This window comes from Microtus ochrogaster, chromosome 16 (genome assembly GCF_000317375.1).
Source record: "Microtus ochrogaster isolate Prairie Vole_2 chromosome 16, MicOch1.0, whole genome shotgun sequence".
Lineage (NCBI taxonomy): Eukaryota > Metazoa > Chordata > Mammalia > Rodentia > Cricetidae > Microtus > Microtus ochrogaster.
The window spans coordinates 31,412,946-31,433,592 of NC_022018.1; the positions used below are offsets into that span (position 1 = coordinate 31,412,946).

A 20,647-nucleotide genomic window follows, 5' to 3' on the forward strand; every position below is an offset into this window, starting at 1 on the left:
AGAGAGAGAGAGAGAGAGAGAGAGAGAGAGAGAGAAAGAGAGAAAGAGAGAGAAAGAGAGAGAGAAAGAGAGAGGAAAGAAAAGAAAGGACAGCCTCGCGGAAAGAAGAGAACGAAGCATCGCGAGACTGTGGGAAATGAAGGAGACTGGGAAGAGGGCGCCTCGGTTACTTTCCTCACAGTTGTGGCCAAACAGTTGACAAAAATGACTTAAGGAAGGGATGGTTTGCCTCATAGTTTGATGATACAGTCCACCAAGGTGGGAAGGCACCGCAGTGAGAGCAGCCTCCTCTATATGTGGCAACGGGCGTGTGAGGAAACTGGTTACATTTTGTCCATGGTCAGAAAACTTAAGAAGGACGAATGCTGGTGTCTGGCTCCCTTGTTCCTTTGCCCTTTTTCGTTCTGTCTGGATTTCCAACCAAAGAATGGTACCACCCACGTTCCAGGTGAGTCGTCTCTTTTCAGTAAACCTCCGTGGACGCACCTTCACTGACACACCCAGAGATGTGTCACTCAGGTGATTCTAAGTCCAGTGCAGCCGACCATGAAAACGAATTGCCACAGGGCACAATGGAGAATTCAGGACAGGGAGGAGCCTAGACAGTCTTAGGCTCAGGAGAACCCTTCTAGATGCTGTGACATGTAAACTGATCATTGGCGCCTGAGGGAGCTGCACAAGCAGGGGCCAGATGAACAGGGAGGAGTGGGGAGGGCTAAGAGATTGCAGGAGGCAATGGAGGAAAGACAACATCTTATTGGCCCTGTATCCCCACTGCCCCCCCACAACATCGAGCATACGATGACTGATTTAGATATTCCAGAGAATAAAACTGATTCGTACCCTAATCCAATAGTATCACCCAGTGTAACCTTGTACAAACACATTCCTTTGGGAGTCTTGTCATCCTTGCTGTGAAAGTGAGTAATTCGGGGGAGATTTGACCGAGGACCCGGGACCTACCTGGGAAAACTACCCACACTTAAGAAGGCCATGCGAGAGAGGCTGTGAAGCAGTCAAGTCAGGGCAGCATGGCATCTTGAAAGCAATCTAAGTTGCAAGGGCTGGAGAGATGGCTCAGTGGTTAAGGGCACTGGCTGCTCTTCCAGAGGACCAGGGTTCAATTCCCAGCACCCACATGACAGCTCACATCTATCTATAATCCCAGTTCCAGGGCTTCTAACACCCTCACGCTCAAAGCTTCTAATTCTAGCTACCTGGGAGGCTGAGGCAGGAGGACTGCAAGTTCAAGGTGCACCTGGGCTATGGAATGAGTTCAAGACCAACCTGGGCAACCCTGTCTCAAAAACTGCACACAGACAGAATATTGTATAATAAATAAGTAAATAAATAAATAAATAAATAAATATTTAAAAAAAAAACTAAAAAGAGGACTGGGGATATAACTTAGTGGGAAAATGTTTACTTAGCGGACACTAGGCCCAGTTTTCAATCTCCTGCAAAAGTAAAACAAACAAATAAATATAAAAATAGGAGCCCCGCCGCTCCTATTACTACAGAATGGCGCCCAGACGTGTGGACAGCTGAATCCACTGAAAGCCTGAGAAAGCTTGGGAAAGACTAAAGCATGTTTTCTTGGTAGCAGCGATTTCTCAAAAATAAATATATCCATTCCTTTATCAGTAGGAATTTGCCATTGAACTTGATTAAGGAAGTCTTAGCGGTCTGATAGGTCCAGGAGTCTCACTGACGTAGGTCAGGAAGAGAGTAGCGTGTAAACCTGTACAATCAGAAAACCCTAACTCTGCGGGTCCAGTTACCAGCACTAAAAGATAAAATCTGGCAAACCAAGGAGGAAAAAATGTTTGAATATATTTTAATGATGTAAGAAAGGAGCCAGTAGGGGCTGGAGAGATGGTTCAGTGGTCAAGAGTACTGACTGATCTTCCAGAGGTCCTGAGTTCAATTCCCAGCAACCACATGTGGCTCACAAAGCACCTGTAATGAGATCTGGTGGCCTCTTCTAGCTTGTAAGGACATGCACACCAGGACACTGTAAACATAATAAATGAATATATCTTTTTTTAAAAAAGAAAGGAAGAAAGGATCCAGCAGATGCAAAGCCGTTGAGGGTGGCCAGGGAAAGACAAATAACCTATGAAAAAAGCATGAGCTGAAAACGGGAACCAGAAGAGGTATTCCTGGGCATGTATCATATAGAGAGGGTGGATTATTTTTAGCACACATGCACACACACCATATGACAAAATTATTTTCAGAAATAAGTGTGAAATGAAGCAGGGACTAAATTCTAGGCAGTAAGAAAGAAAGAAATGCAGAAAGAGAAAACGTGCTGGGTGCTTCCTGGCCCTCACCAGGTAATGTCCTGCTATGTATACCACCATGGGATGTTGCCAGCAAGAAAAAAAAAAAGATGCATCCCTTTGACCTTGGGCGAGAACTGTTGGGCTCAAAGGAGGTCAACTGTACCAGGAAATCTAGGATCTGTCTATGAAGGAGTGTCCTTTTATTTCAAGACAGACCCTTGCTATGTAGCTCAGACTGGCCACAAATTCACAATCCTCTGCTCCTGCCTTCCGAGTATTGGATTTACAGACATGTGCCACCACATCAAGCAGGGCTTCTGTGTTGGCATCACCTTTCCTACAAAACAATCCATTTAATCCCTCTAAGAAAGTTGCCTCTAGCAAGACAACCGTCAGAAGACACAGCTTCTCCATTTCCCAGCCTCCAGATCCATGGGCATATCCCTTTCTTTTCTTCATAAAGTTTTCCTCATAACAACATGAAATGGACTAAGACATTTGGTTGTTTAGTCAAAATTGCAAAAATCTGCTATTGAACTTGTTCCATGGCTACCAAACTGGAATATGACACAGTTTCTAAAATTATGGGTCACCCTATAATTTTAGACCCCTATAATGAGGATCACATTACTGAGGTTGGGAGTGGTCACAAAAATTGGTACTATAAAAAAGTTTTTGACTACACAATGACCAAAATTAATTCAAAATCGAGGATATTGTGAATTCGAGATGTGGTGGCAGAGCTCGTCCATGTTGACCTGTATGTGTCCCAGCAGCTGCCTTGTATCAGTTTCTTAAACAGTACTAGCTAGAGACTGAGTGTTCAAAGACCTGAGCCTATGAGGGTATTTCTCATTTACATAACCACAGTTCTAAACATACCTGTGCACTTTGCAATGTGCATGCTGTCATGATATGACACCAAGGAATTCTGCCTCCAACACCTCAACTCAGATGTGAGATTATAGACCACTGGGATATTGGTTTTTGTTGTTGTTGTTTTGTTTTGTTTTTGTTATTTTGGTTTTTCAAGACCTTGTTTCTCTATGTTGCCATGAAACTTGCTTTGTAGACCAGGCTGGCTTTGAACTCAGAGATCTGCCTGCCTCTGCCTCCCGAGTGCTGGGGCTAAAGGCATGCACCACCTCTGTCCAGCAATACTTGCTGTTTTATTTATACAAAGTTTTTTGCTCTTACAAAAAATAATAGTTTAATTATGGAAAATTTTCAATATTTTTCTACCATCACTCCTCAGTATGTATCAAATTAATGCACCTTTAGATTATATTGTGTTAGAATGTCTGATTTTATTTTTTTTTTATTTTTTTTTTTATGGTTTTTCGAGACAGGGTTTCTCTGTGGCTTTGGAGCCTGTCCTGGAACTAGCTCTGTAGACCAGGCTGGTCTCGAACTCACAGAGATCCGCTTGCCTCTGCCTCCCGAGTGCTGGGATTAAAGGCGTGCGCCACCATCGCCTGGCCTAGAATGTCTGATTTTAAAAAATTATTATCAATACTGTGTGTGTGTGTGTGTGTATGTGTGTGTGTGTGTGTGTGTGTGCGCGCGCGCGCGCACGCATGCGGAGGTAAGACAGAGGACAACTTTGTGGCGTTGTTTCTCTCCTTATACATTTGCCTGAGTTCGGAATCAAACACAGGTAACCAGCCTTGTGTGGCAAGCATTTTACCCTCTGAGTCATCTCCTTGGGCCATAATGTTTCAGTTTTGACAGTGCCATTTGAGTTTCTGACTTGAGTTTCATTTACATGAAACAGTATTCTCGGCACTGATAATCATAAAATAAAACATGATGCATTGAAACTGGGCATGGTAGTGCACTCAGAAGACAGAAATAGGAGGCTCGGGATTTCAAGGTCATCCTTAGCTGCACGGTGAGTTTAGGCTATCCAAGGCTAGGGGAGACAAGGAACAAACAAAACGTACAGTTAAGGTGATTGCAGGAGGAAACCATTTGAGAGGGCCTGTACCCACAGTGATGAGCACTTTAGAGGTCTATCCAAAGACCAAACCAGACACAAGCAAACATAAGAGCAAGAAGACCGACTGCGCTCAGTGTCAGAGCACTTGTCTTGCATACATGAGGTCCTACACTCAATCCCCAGTTCTTTGAAAAGGCAAAAAGCAAAATTATTAAAATGTGAAACTACATTTGAGGATGCTGAGGCAGAAAGATTTCTAAAATTCAGGGTCACTCAGTGTTATATATTGAACCATAGTCCTCTTAGGGTTACATAGCAAGACCCTGCCTCAAAAAACAAACGGCGGGGGGGGGGGGGGGGGAGCTGGAGAGATAGCTTAATGGTTAAGAGCATTGGCTGCTGTTCCAGAGGTTCTGAGTTCAATTCCCAACACATGGTGGTTCACAACCATCTTTGATGCCCTCTTCTGGCATAAACTTGTACATGAAGATAGAGCACTCATACACATAAATCTTTGTTAAACAAACAAACAAGGGGACTGGAGAGATGACTTAGTGGTTAACAGCACTTGCTGCTCTTCCAGAAGACTCAGATTCAATTCCTAGCACCCAAGTGGTAGCTCATGATCGTCTGTAACTTTAGTTCCAGACAAAGAAGCACAGGCTGGCCTCTGCAGACATTGTGCATGCAAGCAGTGCACAGACTTACATGCAGGCAAAAACACCCATAGACATAAAATTAAATTGAAACAAAATAAAACAATCAAACAAAACTGCATTTGAGTTTAAGAGGAACAGGACACACAATATACTCCGCCGCTTTGAAAGCATTGCCTTAAATGCTAAAAGAACAAAAAGCAATAATAACCCGTTAGCATTCTTCCTCTTTGTCAAGCCATGTGTTTACTAATCTGCAAAATCCTAGCAGCAGTGAGTGAAGCTGAAACCCCAAAAGACACTGTGTGCTACAGCAGATGCTGGGCAGGAATTGAAGCAGCTGGCTGTAGACACCTTTGAGGCAATCACCTTGGTTCCTTTTCCTATCGCTCTGATAAAATGCACCGACAAATGTGACTTATGGGAGAACAGTTTATTTGTGGCTGACAATTCAAGGTACAGGCCATCATGGAAGTTCAGGATGCAGGGACCTGGACAGCTGTTTGCATTGCTTCCATAGTCAGAAACAAACACAGGCTGCTGTTCACATCCCCCTCTCTGTTTATATTCCAGATCCCCTGCCCATGGAATGGTGCCACCTCTAATTAAGATGGATCTTCACACATCAGTTCATGAAACCAAGATAATCCCCCCCAAGCAAGCCCAACAGCCCATCTCCTAGGTGACTGTGGATTCTGTCCAGTTTATGATTGGCACTGACCTTCAACACTGCAGGAACTAGGATGTGTCTCCTGTGTTTCTGCAGCAGCTTTTTTTCTTTAGCTTCCTGTTCCTTTAAATTTCCTTTTTGGTTTTATATTAGAGATAAGTCTGAAGAAGTACAGGTTGGCCTTGAACGCCTGACCCTCTTGTGCCAGCCAGGTGTGGGGATTACAGGTGTGTGCCATCATACCCTTTTAGTAAATTATTATCCGGAATAAATCTTTATCAGTTCGGGTTTGGGAAATACTGCCCCTCCCCATCAATCCTTCAGTTTATCACATTGTTCTTAACAGGACATAAACTAAATCACCTCCTTATTAGTCCCGCTGCCAAGAAAAAGTAAAAATGCACCTTACCAGCTTAGTGTGGTGGCGCATGCCTTTAATCCCAGCACTCAGGAGGCAGAAACAGGTGAATCTCTGAGTTCAAGGTCAGTATGGTCTACAATGTGAGTTCCAGGACAGGCAGGGCTACACAAAGAAACCCTTTCTCAAACAAACAAAAGATGCACCTTTCATCTTGGTGTGAAATTGAGCACACAGGAGGCCCAGTGCTCTATACGGATGTCCTCCCTTCCTTGTCCTGTGTGCCTTGGAGACCTTTTCAAATGGTATGTATAGCTGTTCCTTCCATGCAGTTTAAAGCTGTATGAAACTCTCTTGTGTAGATGTATTAATATAATACTATGATTTTTTCTTGGTAATCAGATTTTTTTTAACATGCCATCATGCTATGAACTTACTTTTAGTTCAGACAATGGAGCCAGATTGACTGGGTTTAAATCTCATCTTGGGTTTGGTCTGACTTGGTCTTGCACAGGTTAGGGGTGCTGCAATGATCGTGTGCTCACACAAGTCCAGAAGATGTTTTCTTGTGCTCATCCACAGCCTGTGACTCTTACACTCTTTGCACCTCCTCTTCCAAAATGATCCTTGAGCCTTGGGAGGGGGTGCACGCAGCATGTGCATTCCCTTTAGGGTTGAGCATTCTGTAGTCTCTTTGCTCTTCAACCAGTTGTAGGTCTGTGTTAATTACCATGTATTGCAAATAGAAGCTCCTCAGGGGGCTGAGAGATGCATTGAGTTCTACGTGTATTCCAAATGAAGCAAACAGATCTTTTTTATTTTTAATGTGCTTGTGTTTAATATACTTGCATGCACAGAGGCCAGAGGCCAGTCTTGGGTGTCATATCTCAGGAACCATCCACTTTTTAAAATTTTGAAATTACGTTTACTTATTTACTATGGCAGGTGTCGGGTGGGGAAAGGGAATGGGTAGAGAGTCTCCTGTCTCTGCCTTGTGAATAGGATTATAGGCATGTGCCACCACACCTGGTCTAATAGTTTTTGTTGTTGGTGGTGTTTCAGTTGTTGTTATTCTTGAAGATGTATTGTGTGTCTCCTGTGGGTCTGTGTGTAGGTATGTGCACATGAGTGGCCAGTGCTATGTAGACAGAAGGCTCTCCATGGTGCTTTAGCTGCGGGTGGTTGCGAGCCACCTGAAATGGGTACTAGAAAACAAACCCAGGTCCTCTGCAAATTAAGAGTCATATGTGCTCTCTCTGTTACCAGCAAGCAGTTGTTGAGTGTACTTAGTCCCCAGAAGTCATTGTGAGCTAGCTACAGCTTAGCTAGTCTGTTCACTTACAGGCATATCTCAAACCTAAGAGAAGCCAGCCGCATGTCCAGTAAGCTTTGAGGCAGTGTCTACTGAGAAAGAAAAGTGTCCCCAGAGAAGAACAGCCCCCAAAGGACTCCCGTTTTCTGCCTTTACACTGTGATGTTAGGGACCGCTGCAACTGTTTCAAAGTCAAGAATCGCGAAGAGTAAGAAGTGCCAGAGCAGGAGGAAGGAAGGATGCCAGCTAACGAGTTGCACTGTGACTCATGTTCTCACTTCCGACTTTCATTTCTTCCTGCTGGTCTGCTCTGCGAAGAAGTCATGATTAATCTGGTTTGGCACAGCATGCCTCTGCAAAGCCACTCACTGTCTTTATAGTTTAGCTATTTCACTTGGGGGCAAAAGGGGCTACTTGATTTTGTGCTAAAAACCTCCCAAGCAGAGAACCATACAGGTTTCCTTCTCATCACATAAATGACCCCACTGTTCGGTTTTTGGCACGGAATTCCAGACTACTGGAAGTGGTGGTACGGTGATACGAAATGGTTCTGGAATCCACAAGGTCGCAGGTACTGCTGCCAACAGTTCTTGATTCTTTGTCCTGTGCATGCTCCAACTTCTATTTGTGGCCCACTGTTTGCGTTCCTTGGCATCTTTTACTGCTTTCTTATGAACTTCCAGGAACCTTTTTGTCTTTTTCTCTCTCTCTCTCCTCAAACCTCTCTCTACTTCTTTGTCCTAACCTTCATTGCTTTTCTTCCTGTGACACCGACTTATATATTCTAATTTTTCATCCTGGGGTCCTCTCAGCCATCTTACCTTCTGTTCAGGTTGTCTGACAGCCGTAGCTTCCAGTTTGCTCCCCTTCCCCACCCACTCCCCCACTTTATTTCTTTCCAGGAGTTCTGAGGATCAACCTAGGGACTCAGGCAAGCTAAGTCGCCTAGCAGCTCTTCTATTATGGAGTTGTAACCTCAACTCCACCCCCAACCTCTGCTCTTCCTTTAAAAAATAAACTCACTACTGGGTCTCCCAAGCTCCCTTAGAGGACTTCATATCTGCAAGGTTTCTCTCTTGCCCTGCTCTATTGATTCATTCTCCAATTATTTTCAACTGTGCAAGAGGATCATGAAGGGCAGTCATCCCTGGTCTGCACCTCTCTCTCCATCCCTCCCTCTCTTCCCCCCTCCCTCCCTCCCTTCTTCTAGGGCTAGAATCACTTCAAATGAATGACCTGCATATCCTGGGGTCCCATCCATTCATTCTGTCAATGCTCGTACCTGCTGCATACTTCACATTAAGTTTCTAATCCCATAGCTACTCTAAAACTGTTCTCTAAACAGTCAGTAGTGACTTCTGTTTAGCTGAATCCACTCATCTTTTCCAATGTCTTATTCTCTTTTTAGTAATAGTAATCAGTGGTAATAATACTGAGATAGGTCTTCTTTAACCCAGACAGGTTTCTAACTCAATATGTAGCTGAAGATGACCTTGAATTTATATCCATCTCCCAAATGCTAGGATTATATGCATGGACCACCATACTTAGCACGTATTTTTCCTTTTCTCTTCTCCTCTCCCTGCTCTTCCTTCTCTGCCACAGGCTCTTAAACCATAGGCCAAGATGGCCCGACACTCACTAAGCTCTCAGGGTTGCCTTGAACTCATGACAATCTTCCTGCCTCAGCCTCCCACACTCTGCTGTTACAGGAGTGGGAACTACTATTCCTGGATCCAACTATTTATATTAAAAAATAAAGTTGTGGCCGGGCATGGTGGCATACACCTATAATCCCAGTACTCAGGAGGCAGAGGCAGGTGGATCTCTGTGAGTTTGAGGTCAGCCTGGTCTACAGAGTGAGTGCCAGGACAGGCTCCAAAGCTCCACAGAGAGACCTTGTCTTGAAAAATTAAACCAAACCAAACCAAACAAAAACAAAAACAAACAAAAAAACCCACAAAGTTGTGAATTGGACAGGTGGTGAAGGAGACAGCTCAGCTCTAATCCCCACAGCATCAAAGGCAGGGTTGGGTTACATGACAATGGAAGCTGGACTCCTGAGAAAGCTGCTCATATATACGCCTGGCATTTGTTGTTAGGACTTCATGGATGTTGGACAGAACACCTTAACATATACATTCTAAATGCATGATACTTATCATCCTGGTAGCTGGATTCCAAGAGCAAACATCTTAGAATACAAAAGGGGAAAGTTACCAGTTTCTAAAGACCTGGCCTGAAAGTTGGCAGAGTTGTATCTATGGATTAAGCTTTCTATTGAGTCAACCAACATTCAGGGGCAGGGAATAGGGCCCCCCACTAATGAGAGAGCAGTGGTGGCCAAAAATTAGGGGGCTATCTTTAAAACTGCTGAAATCTTTAACTATTGGAGTACAAGGAGGTATTTCTTAGGTTCTGGTGTAGAATTCATGATCCTCCTGCCTCTAGCTCTCAAGTTCTGGGCTTTACAAACATGCCCACCACTCCTGATTTTATTTGGTACTGGAGATCCAACCCAAGACTGCATGCATTCTAGGCAACATCCCCAGCCCCACGACAGCATTTTATGTATCCTTGTTTTAAACTTATTTTTCAGACAAAGTCTTTTGTAGCCTGTTTTGAGTTAGAATTTACCATATAGCCCAGACTGGCCTCTAACTTAAATTCTCCTGCCTCGACTTTCTGAATGCTGGAGTTGTAGGCATGAAACGCCGTGGTGGGGCTGGTAGCAGCATTTTGAGTCAAGGGAAGGAATTATATCTGGAATCAAGAACGATATGTGAAGCTAAATGTAGAGACCCTGTCCCTAAGTAAATCGATCAGTCGATTCAACTACCATCCTGCAAGTATTATAAACATTATTTTCTACAGTTTGAGATGGAGAAGTTAGGGTGAAACTGACTTGAGAATAAACTTAGGTTCCCCAAAAGGTCAGTAACGGTCTCATTTCCGCCTTCTGTTTGGTAGCTGTGTGGTCATAAGGAGCCGGGGGACATCACTGTGTGTTAGTGTACTTGCTATGATTCACTCTGTGATTTCATTTGGGTCATTTCCCATCACTCTCTCAGATGGAAAAGCTCAGGGTTCAAATCTGGAGACCCGCTTTTGTGAGCAAACTTTGGTGTCCGTGAACAAGGCAGTCTGTGCATAGACTGGTTTTGAGTAGACCTTCATTGTGCTTACTTAACGGTTAGTCATAAATAGGTTCGTGTCTGATCAACTTCGGATAAAAATGAAGGGAAAATGTATTTGTGAGTTCCTTAACAACATGGTAACTGTTGATCATAACTGTGAAATAGAATGAGAGTATTATGAAATCCAGATTCTGTAACAGGAGACCCAATATATGCAATCTATTTGTTAAAGGAAACAAGCCTGAAAACACTTTATTGGCTTTTCCCTTTTCTCTTTTGATTTCCTTTTGCTGTTGGTCTTTGGCTTTTGCTCCATAGGCCAGAGCTTCAGGCAGTTCTCCCCAGGGCTGACTTAGGGCGAGCCACCACGTCTCTGATGGCAGTCTCGCTGTCATCTGGCTTCAGGTGGTTCTCCCCAGGGCTGACTTAGGGCGAGCCACCAAGTCTCTGATGGAAGTCTCGCTGTCATCTGTTTAGTTGAGGTAAGCACATGCCTGAGTAAGCCTTTCTTAATTTGGTATAAAATTAGGAAACTGGGCAATCCAGTACTGGCTTTCTATTGGGGTCAGAGGGGAACTTAGGGGTACTTTTTTAAATTGATCTTGATTCTTCAAAGTAGGGCTGGTGCAGATCTTTACAAGGTGTTATTATGAATGTAACTTCCTGACCCCTGGATGTGATAGTGGATGCTTGTACTGCTAGCACTTGGGAACCTGGAGTCGGAGGACACTTAATCCAGGGGTCCCAGGATCCCTTCTAAAAAGGAATGAGTATTTATGCTATCTGCCCCATTTATGCTATCTGCGTTTCCACCAAGGAAATTTCACTGTGTAGCTGGTGTTAGAAATTAAAACTCCGAGGATGTGGCTACATACTCCTTTAATCCCAGGATTAGGCAGGCAAAAACAGGAGGATATTCTAGAGTTGGAGGCGGCCAGAGCTTCATAGTAAGACCCCGTTACTTAAAAAAAAAAAAGTCTTATTTTATGTGTATGTTTGCCTGCATGCATGCATGTGCCCAGACACCAGAAGAAGGTATTGGATCCCCAAGGACTGGAGTTAAAGATGATTGTGAGCCACTCTGCAGAAACTGGCCATAGAGCCCAAAGAAGCCCTCTCTCCAGTCCTGAGACCCTGATTCAAAAAACAAAATACATTATATTCTTTTGTTTGCCATGTCAGTTTCATAAACTTTGTATAGTTAAATACCATGTGACGTCTTACCTAAAAAATTCCAGAAGTACAGCTATTTTTTTTTTAATTGTGGCTTGTTTTGTTTTTCAAGACAGTTTCTCTGTGTGTATTCCTGGTTGTCCCTGAACTCACTCTGTAGACCAGGCTGGTCTCAAACTCACAGAGATCCACTTGCCTCTGACTCCCGAGTGCTGGGATTAAAGGCGTGTGCCACCACTTCGTGGCTAAACAGCTATTTTTAACCAAGGTGTCACCATCTTGGCTCCACCAATCCTTTTGCTTGAAGCATCCTAACTCAAAATAGGTGATTTCTAACATACTGAAGTATTCTTTTTCCATAGTTGGTGAATTTAAGTTTTTGGTGTTTTTTAAGTTTTACTTTGTTTGAAGAGGTGTCTCTCATATAGTCCACACTGACTTCAAACTCATGATGAAGCTGAAGAAGACCCTGAACTTCTCAGCCTCCTGTCCTTACCTCTGAAGTGCTGAAGTACAGACTTGAACCATTCCTACCAAATCTTTTTCTTTCCCTCTCTCCCTCCCTCCTCCCTCTCTCCCTCCCTCCTCCCTCTCTCCCTCCTTCCCTCCCTTAATATGTGTGCGTTGTGGGTATATGTAAGGTTGCACATGCTTCAGGTGCCTTAGGGAGGATACTGGGTGTCCTACCCTGTCGATTTCTGCCATAGTCCCTTGAGACAGTGTTTATTTGGAGCTTGGCTGGAGCGCAGCCCAGCAATGCTGTTTCAGACCACCACGCTAGGGTTACAGACACTCAGCCATGCCCACATGCTGCGGATTTGAACTCAGATCCTTCTACTTGGACAGTAAGCACTCTACTTGCTGAGTCATCTTTTCAGCTTTTCCAGAAAATTTTGAGTTCTCAGCCTTTTAATTTCACTGGAGAGCATTATGGTCAGAGATTTAATTTCTTTTCATTTCCCTTGATCACTCTTTCTGTTTTACTCCTTTCCAAGTTTCAGAGAAAACTGAGCCAGAACCATGTTCCCCCTTTGAGGCACATTACTTCTATTTTGTGACTCATTTCACCAAGAGCTGGCCAAGTTGCACGGCACAGATTGGAGGATTTGTTACTTTCAACTCTGAAACTTAAAACTAAAATTTTCCTTAACATCTCTCCATATTGACCTCACTTGACTCAAGCTCCTATGAAGATTGATATGATCCTCCTGGCTCAGGTATCTACCACAACACCCAGCTGGCCCTCCCTGCCCAGAATTATTACAGCAGCATCAAATTCTTCATTCTTCTTAGAAATGACACCAAAGGTATAAACACAAGAAAAAAGATAAACTACATTTTTGTACTGTGAACGATGTCACCAAAAGAAAAAAAAATACAGCAGAAAATATTTGCAATGTATTCCTACACTGCAATAAGAAATGTTAAATAGGCAAATCTCTGCATAGACATTTCTTTTTAAAAAAGGCAGAAAAATGACCATCAAACACATGAAAAGTACATGATCCAGGAATTCTACTCCATGGTTGCTAATAAAGAGAATTTGAAGAGTCATCTGTATACAAAACTTTTAAGCAAGCATTACTAATAGCATTATAATAGCAAAAAACAGAAACAATTTTAATGTTCAACAGTTGAAGGGGCTGGCAAAAATAGAACACCTGCCTCATAATGGAGTATTATTCATCAACAAAAATTAAGTATTGGTAAATTATGAATAGATCTTGAAAGCATGTTAAGGGGACTCGAGAGGAGGCTCAGGGAAGAGGTGTCCTGTTTTTAACAAAGGACCAGTTTCAATTCCTAGCACCCATGTCTGGGGACTCTGTCTAAAAGTTAACTCCAGGGAATAGGACATCTCTGGTTTCCATGGGCACTTGTTCTCATGTGCACACACACACACACACATGCACATTAAAAAAACATGTTAAGAAACTAAACTCAAAACATCACATCACATACTGCATTTCATTTACATAAAATTCTAGTAAGGACAAACCTAAAGACACAATATAAATTGGTGGTTTCCAAGGGTTGAGAGGGGGAAAGACTAACAGATGGGTACTAGGTCTTTTTGTGGTATGTGATCGTATTCTACTCTGCAAAAATACTAAATACCATTAGAATGTATACATTAAGGAGATTAAGGGTAGCATTTGTGTTCATTTCTATAAAGATCTTTAAATTCTTCCATGAAAATGATCATGTGTATATATTCTCGCTAGTATCAACTCTGAAACAGTTGTACTCGTCTGAGCTTTTCAGTTATGTGATTGCAAGGATAAATCAGCAAAGGAGTATTGCAAGCTTTATCATTTATAATGTAATTGAAAATTACATTTATTGTACGTAGTGGTGGGTGTGCTCATGACGTGACTGGTATGTGGAGGTCATAAGACTCTCATTATGTAGGACCTGGGATCTAACTCAAGTGGGGTCTTTATCCACGGAGCCATCTCCTCACTCATTCTTTTGTTTTTTTTAAACTGTGTCCTTATATAGCCCTAGTTGTCCTGGAACATGCTGCATATAGACTACGCTGATTTTGAACTTGTAGCAATTCCCTTGTGTGGGCCTCCCCAGCTCTGGAATTACAAACCTGTGCCACCTCACTGGTGTTATTTTGTTTGGTTTGGTGGTGGAGACAAGGGTTTCTATGATATTTCAGGCTGGTCTTGAGTTTTTGAAGGAGAATGACCTCGAACTCACAGCAATCCTCCTGCTTCAGCCTCCTGAGTGCTGGGATTACAGCCACTATGGCCAACTCAAGTTTTCTTTTCTTTTCTTTTTTTTAAGGTTAGGAGTAATTTGGAAAGATCAGGAATCTCATCCCTGGTTTTGGACAACTTACACTGAAGGCTGAACCGTAGTAAATTCTTTGGCTTATAAATAAAGGGGGATTATAGCTCGTACATCTTGATTTCACGAAGTGAAACGCAGCTATTTAGGAGACTGGACTTCTAAATTTTCATCCGAGTAGCCAGGAATAGAGCACACAGGCATTGCTCCACGTGGAGTATCGACCTTTGCTGATTCATTATATAACAGTTTTGTCGTACAATAGCTCCCTGAAAAACCAGCCAGCGCTCTTTGGGGTCAAGGACGGCGTGATTCAGCGGTAAACGTTCCAGTGTCCTCTTTACTGTTGAGGACAGAGCCAGGAGACGGATGGTTTGTAGGTCTGAGGTCCTCGGGGATCCTTGTTCTCACCGGGGTGGGGAACTGCACGTCGAGTTCGGCTGCCTCTCCGATCCCAGCAGGAGCTCCCACAGGACGTCTCCGACCTCGCTTAAATCCTGGACGCGCAAACTCGAGACTCGCTGGGCTGTAAGCAAGTTCCATTCCAGGCACTCGAAACGGATTCTCCGTTGTTACAAGTTAACCGACTGACTCCCAAGAATAATAAAGTGAACCTAACACCATCTCCCATAGCACTACCGGGTTTTTTCCTAACCCTGCCCCTTCCAGCGCCCATTTTCCCTCCCACTTCCTCAGTTTTGACGCTTGGCACTTGGGATTCTCTAGAGCAGCGATTCTCGACCTTCCTAAAGCTAATACAGTTCCTCATGTTTGGCCACCCCCAACCGTAAAATTAATTCCGTTGCTGTTTCATAACTGTAATTTACGAGTACTGTTAGGACTCGTAGGTATCTATGTTTTCCGATGGCCTAAAACCCCTGTGAAAAGGTCCTTCGGCCCCAGAGGGGCCCCGACCACACAGGTCGAGAATCTTTGCTCTACAAGGACTTAATCAGGCTCGAAGTCTGAGCCCAGCAGAGCGCGAAGGCAGAGCGACACTTCCCCGGGGCTTCGTCACGAAGGGCGTAGGGGCGTGCCTTTATGACGTAAAAGAGGGCGGGGCAGAGGCCAACGCCGCGGACTCGGGCCGCCGGGCGGAGGGGCGGAGGGAGTGGCGGGAGCCCCATTCCACGCCTTAGGACTTTCCATCTTGAGGAAGAGGGGAGTATGTGTTCTCAAACCCCCTTAAGGAAAGAAATACCACACGCAAACCTTCATTTAAAAGCCAGTCCATATTTATGAGTAGTTTTATATGTATATATTACTGACGTCCGGCTCTCTATGTCGGTGATTGTGAAAATCTCCACGCTTCCTTTCCCGTCTCCCCCTTCAATCCTGCACACATGGTAGCGTTCGGCCCGCGCGCAGGCGCAGAGCGCTCGGGGTGGCGCCGCTGAGGGGCGGGTGACGCAGCGGCCGTCGCTGCCATTTTAAGTTGTTTGTTCTTGTTTCTTTTCCTCAAACGCGACTCAGCCCCGGACCCGGGAGGTTCCCGAGGCAGCCGCCACTTCTGCAGCCCACTCCGGTGCGGGGGAAACGAGGCTGTGGCCCCCTGGACTCTCGCCTTCCTCCACTTCGGCTTCGTTACCCCATTCCTCGGGGCTCTCTCGGACTGTGTGCCCGGCGGGCGAAGCAGGCCTCGGGAGCCGACGCTTGAACTGAGTCAACTTTGCCGTGCTCACTCCGCGGACAGGCCGTAGCGCAGGGCTCCCCTCCCCTCCCCGTCCCTCCCGCGCGCTCTCTTCCGTCCTCGCCGTCTCTTTCCCCCTTTTCCCCCCGCGCCGCGTCCTTCCCTCCGTCCTCGCCCGGGGCGCCGAGCCCGACTATGGGGCCCAGGTGGGGGCTGAGCGGCGGCAGCAGTGCGCGCGGCCCGGCCACAGAGCGCAGCGCAGCGGGCATGGAGGGGCTCCGTCGGCCCGTCGTGTTCTCTTGACATGGCTCCCGCCCGCGCCACGAGCAGCGCTCCCGCCGCCGCCGCCGCCTCCTCCTCCGCCGCCGCCGCTCCGCCCGCAGGCTGCGGCTAGACGGCCCTCCGACGGTCGGCCTGCGTGTCCCGCTCTCCTCTCCGCGGGGACCCCGCCCTGCCGCCTCGATCCCGGCCTCTGCCCCCCCTTGGGAAACCACCCAGCCGCCCCCACTCGGGAAACATGGGCTGTTGAACGGGAAAAGCGAATCCAGAACCCGGGAACTTCATTCCTTTCTTTTTTTGGGGTGGGAGGGTGGGCTTCCTTTAAGAAGTAATTCTTATTAACACGATTATTTTCTTCTTTTCCCCTCCCAACTGATACTTCCCACTTTATTCTCTTTCCACCTTTTCTACCCGGGCGGGAATTCTTTCCACGGTGAAATGAGTGAGAACCCGAGTGATCCAGTGTCTCCCGTGGTGCGAGTGAGTCGCTGCCGCTAAAGGCGAAGGGTGGGGGTGGGAACTGGGGGTCGACGGCAGGTGATCCCCGGGCCCGGCCTGGGACGTGGGAGAACCCGCCACCTTTGCCTCAGCCATGCTCACACGAAGATAATCGAACTCCCCACCATCCCGAACCTGAACGGGGTCAAATTTATACGGAGGGCTCCCCGGGGAATGTAGAACCCACCTCAGGGCTGAGGGTGCTTGGATCCGGGGCATTAATCAGGGCTAATCACAGAGCCGGAATAACTATTAATATCGTTTAATAGACCCCCCTTTCCCTTTGCCATCATGGTTCTCCTTGGCAGCAGCGTTCGCAGCCGCCTGAGGGTGAAAACGTGGGTGATGGGGAAGTTGGTAATGACTCCGCTGTTTTTTCTCATGGCTCCTTTGGGCAACAGCTGTCCGCCCCCGGTATACACTGTAGTTGATTGCAGGGAAACCCTGTACCTCTCCCCTTCTTTCTCTGCTGATTTTGCACTTTCCTCTTTGCTCACCACCAAGTGTAATCAATAGCAAAGCACTGACAGTACATAGCAGTAGTGAAATCTGAAATAACTAAGAATTAATCAGGTACTGCAGCCATGGATCTGGCTGGGTAAAATCCAACTGGGGATTTCAGTTTCATTCACCTACCCTGTTTTGGTGGTTTTCGGTTTTTTTTTCTTCCCCCCCTTTTTCTATATTTGGGAAGCAACATCATAATTTTCCCTCCTTTTTCCTTTTCCTAATCCCTTTTCTTAAAAGGGGGAAAAATCCGGATGGATTTCAAGGATTGGACTGGTGTCAGCTGTGTTTTATTGCACACCTAAATCCTGATGGTAGATTTTTCACTTCCCCTTCAAAATCTTTTATCTTGGCAATTTAGCCAAATGCGTTTTCCAGAAAGTTAGTTCGAAGTTTTTTCTCCTCTTTCTTTCCTTCCTTGCCTTCCCCTTTCCCACCTCTCCCCTAAACATTATTGTCCAAACATGACTGGACAGCAACTTTTGTTTCTTGACCCTGTGGTATGACAGTCTGCTAATATTGCCAGAAGGTGCAGTTTGGGGGTTACAGTTGTGATTTTAGCTATTCAATCATATTAGCAGGAAAATGACTTGTTTCTGTTGTACTTGAGTCTTAAGAAAAAGTGCCCATAGTTAGTGACAGTTTCCAAAGGCTTTAGTACCACCTGTGTTTCACAATGGGGGACCCAAACTCCCGGAAGAAACAAGCTCTGAACAGACTGCGTGCTCAGCTTAGGAAGAAAAAAGAATCTCTAGCTGACCAGTTTGACTTCAAGATGTATATTGCCTTTGTGTTCAAGGAGAAGGTAATTTAAGTTCCTAAGTGATTTTTGCAAGTGCATATTATTTGTTATTTGAGTATTTTATGCATATTAGGTTTGAGAGTGTGGAGAAAGACTACTTTGTGGTTTTGCCCTTAGGGGTAATTCTGTGATTCTGTGAAGTGAATTCTTGCAAAAAATTGAGTGCTTTTCTATATTATTTGACTTTGAAAAGTAATTCAGAATACATTTTTTTGTTTTTCGAGACAGGGTTTCTCTGTGGTTTTGGAGCCTGTCCTGGAACTAGCTCTTGTAGACCAGGCTGGTCTCGAACTCACAGAGATCCGCCTGCCTCTGCCTCCCGAGTGCTGGAATTAAAGGCGTGCACCACCACCGCCCGGCCAGAATACATTTTTAACTGACATGGGACTGAGTAACTGTAAAACTTTTATGTGGAACAAAAGAAGGAACTTTATGAAGTTGTAAGTAGGATGTCTTAAGTGTTACAGCAGAATCAAATGTTTATATGCTAAATTTAGTCTGTTACTTCAAATCTTAATAGTTTCATTTCTTAGGGTATAGTTAACGAAACAATACTTTCCAATATTTAGGAGCAATTAAATATTGAAATTGTAAATTTTTGTTTAGAATTGCTTCTTTTTTACAATTAAAAATGATCTGTGTGGGGGCTGGAGAGATGGCTCAGTGGTTAAGAGCATTGCCTGCTCTTCCAAAGGTCCTGAGTTCAATTCCCAGCAACTACATGGTGGCTCACAACCATCTGTAATGAGGTCTGGTGCCCTCTTCTGGCCTGAAGGCATACATGTAGACAGACTATTGTATACATAATAAATAAATATTTAAAAAAAAGATCTGTGTGAGTGTGATCTAGTTCCACAGTTAAATATCAGATGAATTTGAGTTATGAAAGTCAAGGAGAATGCTGTAAAAGTAATATTCTTTGGCAACTCAAAGTGGACAGTTATCAACAGAGCTGTTTGACGTATAATTGGGTTATGACTAAAGAAAGTGTAGCTTTGACTTACGCACTGAAAGTAGTTTGCTGATCAGAAATGTAATCTTAGCGTGATATCTATTTAGTAATTTTTATAAACTTCCACATTTATTCCCCAATCTTAAGTTTTTTTTCTTCAGCTGTTAAAGAGTATTGTAATGTTCCAGAGTAGTTGTATTGATGAGCCATTTTCACATTTTCTGTTTTTGTCTGTGTGTGCTGTTTTTTTTTAAATGTGTTGATAGCAAATTTGATAAGATCTGATTATATTTTGGTTGAAGGTTGCAATGTAGGTTCTCTGAATCCAAGCTCTTTTTTTCTTTTGATTGGAGACAGCATTTCTCTGTTTAACAGTCCTTGCTGTTCTGGAACTCGCTCTTGTAGACTAGGCTGGCCTCAAACTCGGAGATCCCGTCTGCCTCTGCCTCCCAAGTGCTGGGATTAAAAGCATGCACCACCACCTGGCTTGAATCCAGGCTCTTAAGTGTCAAAATTAGATAGACTTTTGCACATAATTCATAGAGTAATGAGCACTTGATCTTAACTAATTTGGAAACACAATTTACCTTTTCTCCCTTCTTTTAAACATTGATAATTGTAGTCAGATAATATCCAGAAAAGGTAATTGAACTTGATATAATTTCAGGAATAAAATAGTTAATTCTTTTGAATACTTGTGTGTTTTAAACTAGTGAGATTTTAATTCAGTTGCCTGTAGAACCAGTTAAGTGAATTTATGTAAGCACTGTATCACTGAATTTTTTTCTTTTAGAAGAAAAAGTCAGCACTTTTTGAAGTGTCTGAGGTTATACCAGTCATGACAAATAATTATGAAGAAAATATTCTGAAAGGTGTGCGAGATTCCAGCTATTCCTTGGAAAGTTCTATAGAGCTTCTACAGAAGGATGTGGTACAGCTCCATGCTCCCCGATACCAGTCTATGAGAAGGGTAAGTAAGTTCTGGAAATCTTGACTTACTTAGGAAATGAGTTTGTGTGAATTAAAGTTTGCAGTTTTCCCCTGAAAGTGGCTAACAATCTTTGTGTTTAGAGACCTTAGATATGTAATGAGTGTATTTTTGACTCAAGATCATTCTTAGCTGGATAAAGCATGTAGAGGTATCCTCCATTCCATTGGGTATTATGCATAAAATTGTTTTAAATACCTTGAAGTACCTTTTTTATCCTAAGTTTAACTTCCAATAAAAGCATGGGTCACTTTGCTTAGATGGAATGATAATGTATGTGATTACTGTGAATATGTTAAATAAAATATATTACTGCTAACCTTTAACGGCATTACATTGAAGTTAATCTGGTGTATAATCCAAAATTAGTTAAAGCAGAGGAAACCTGGATATAACTGTTGTGGTCTGGAAGAAGTGCACTGACTTTTGGAAACAGATACATGGAATATGATGCTGGGAACAAGAATGGAGAAAAGTAGCCATCTTAACAGCACATCATAATACTTTATGTGTAATAAGAGTGGTTTGGGAATATTTTTTCCAGATACATTTGATTTTGAAAGATGAAATAAAGGCCGGGCGGTGGTGGCGCACGCCTTTAATCCCAGCACTCGGGAGGCAGAGGCAGGCGGATCTCTGTGAGTTCGAGACCAGCCTGG

The 20,647-nt window shown here is 44.1% G+C and overlaps 1 protein-coding gene across 1 annotated transcript in view; it reads left to right on the plus strand.

The window, feature by feature from the left end:
* Positions 1-15,751: 15,751 nt before the first annotated feature.
* The window catches only part of C16H6orf62 (chromosome 16 C6orf62 homolog), a 12,802-nt gene continuing 7,906 nt past the window's right edge, over positions 15,752-20,647 (plus strand). Inside the window, exons 1-2 of the mRNA XM_005354974.3 lie at positions 15,752-18,051; positions 19,794-19,970. Of these exons, the coding sequence (XP_005355031.1) occupies positions 17,923-18,051; positions 19,794-19,970 (306 nt within the window). The 5' untranslated portion in view covers positions 15,752-17,922. The remainder of the gene's footprint in view (positions 18,052-19,793; positions 19,971-20,647) is intronic.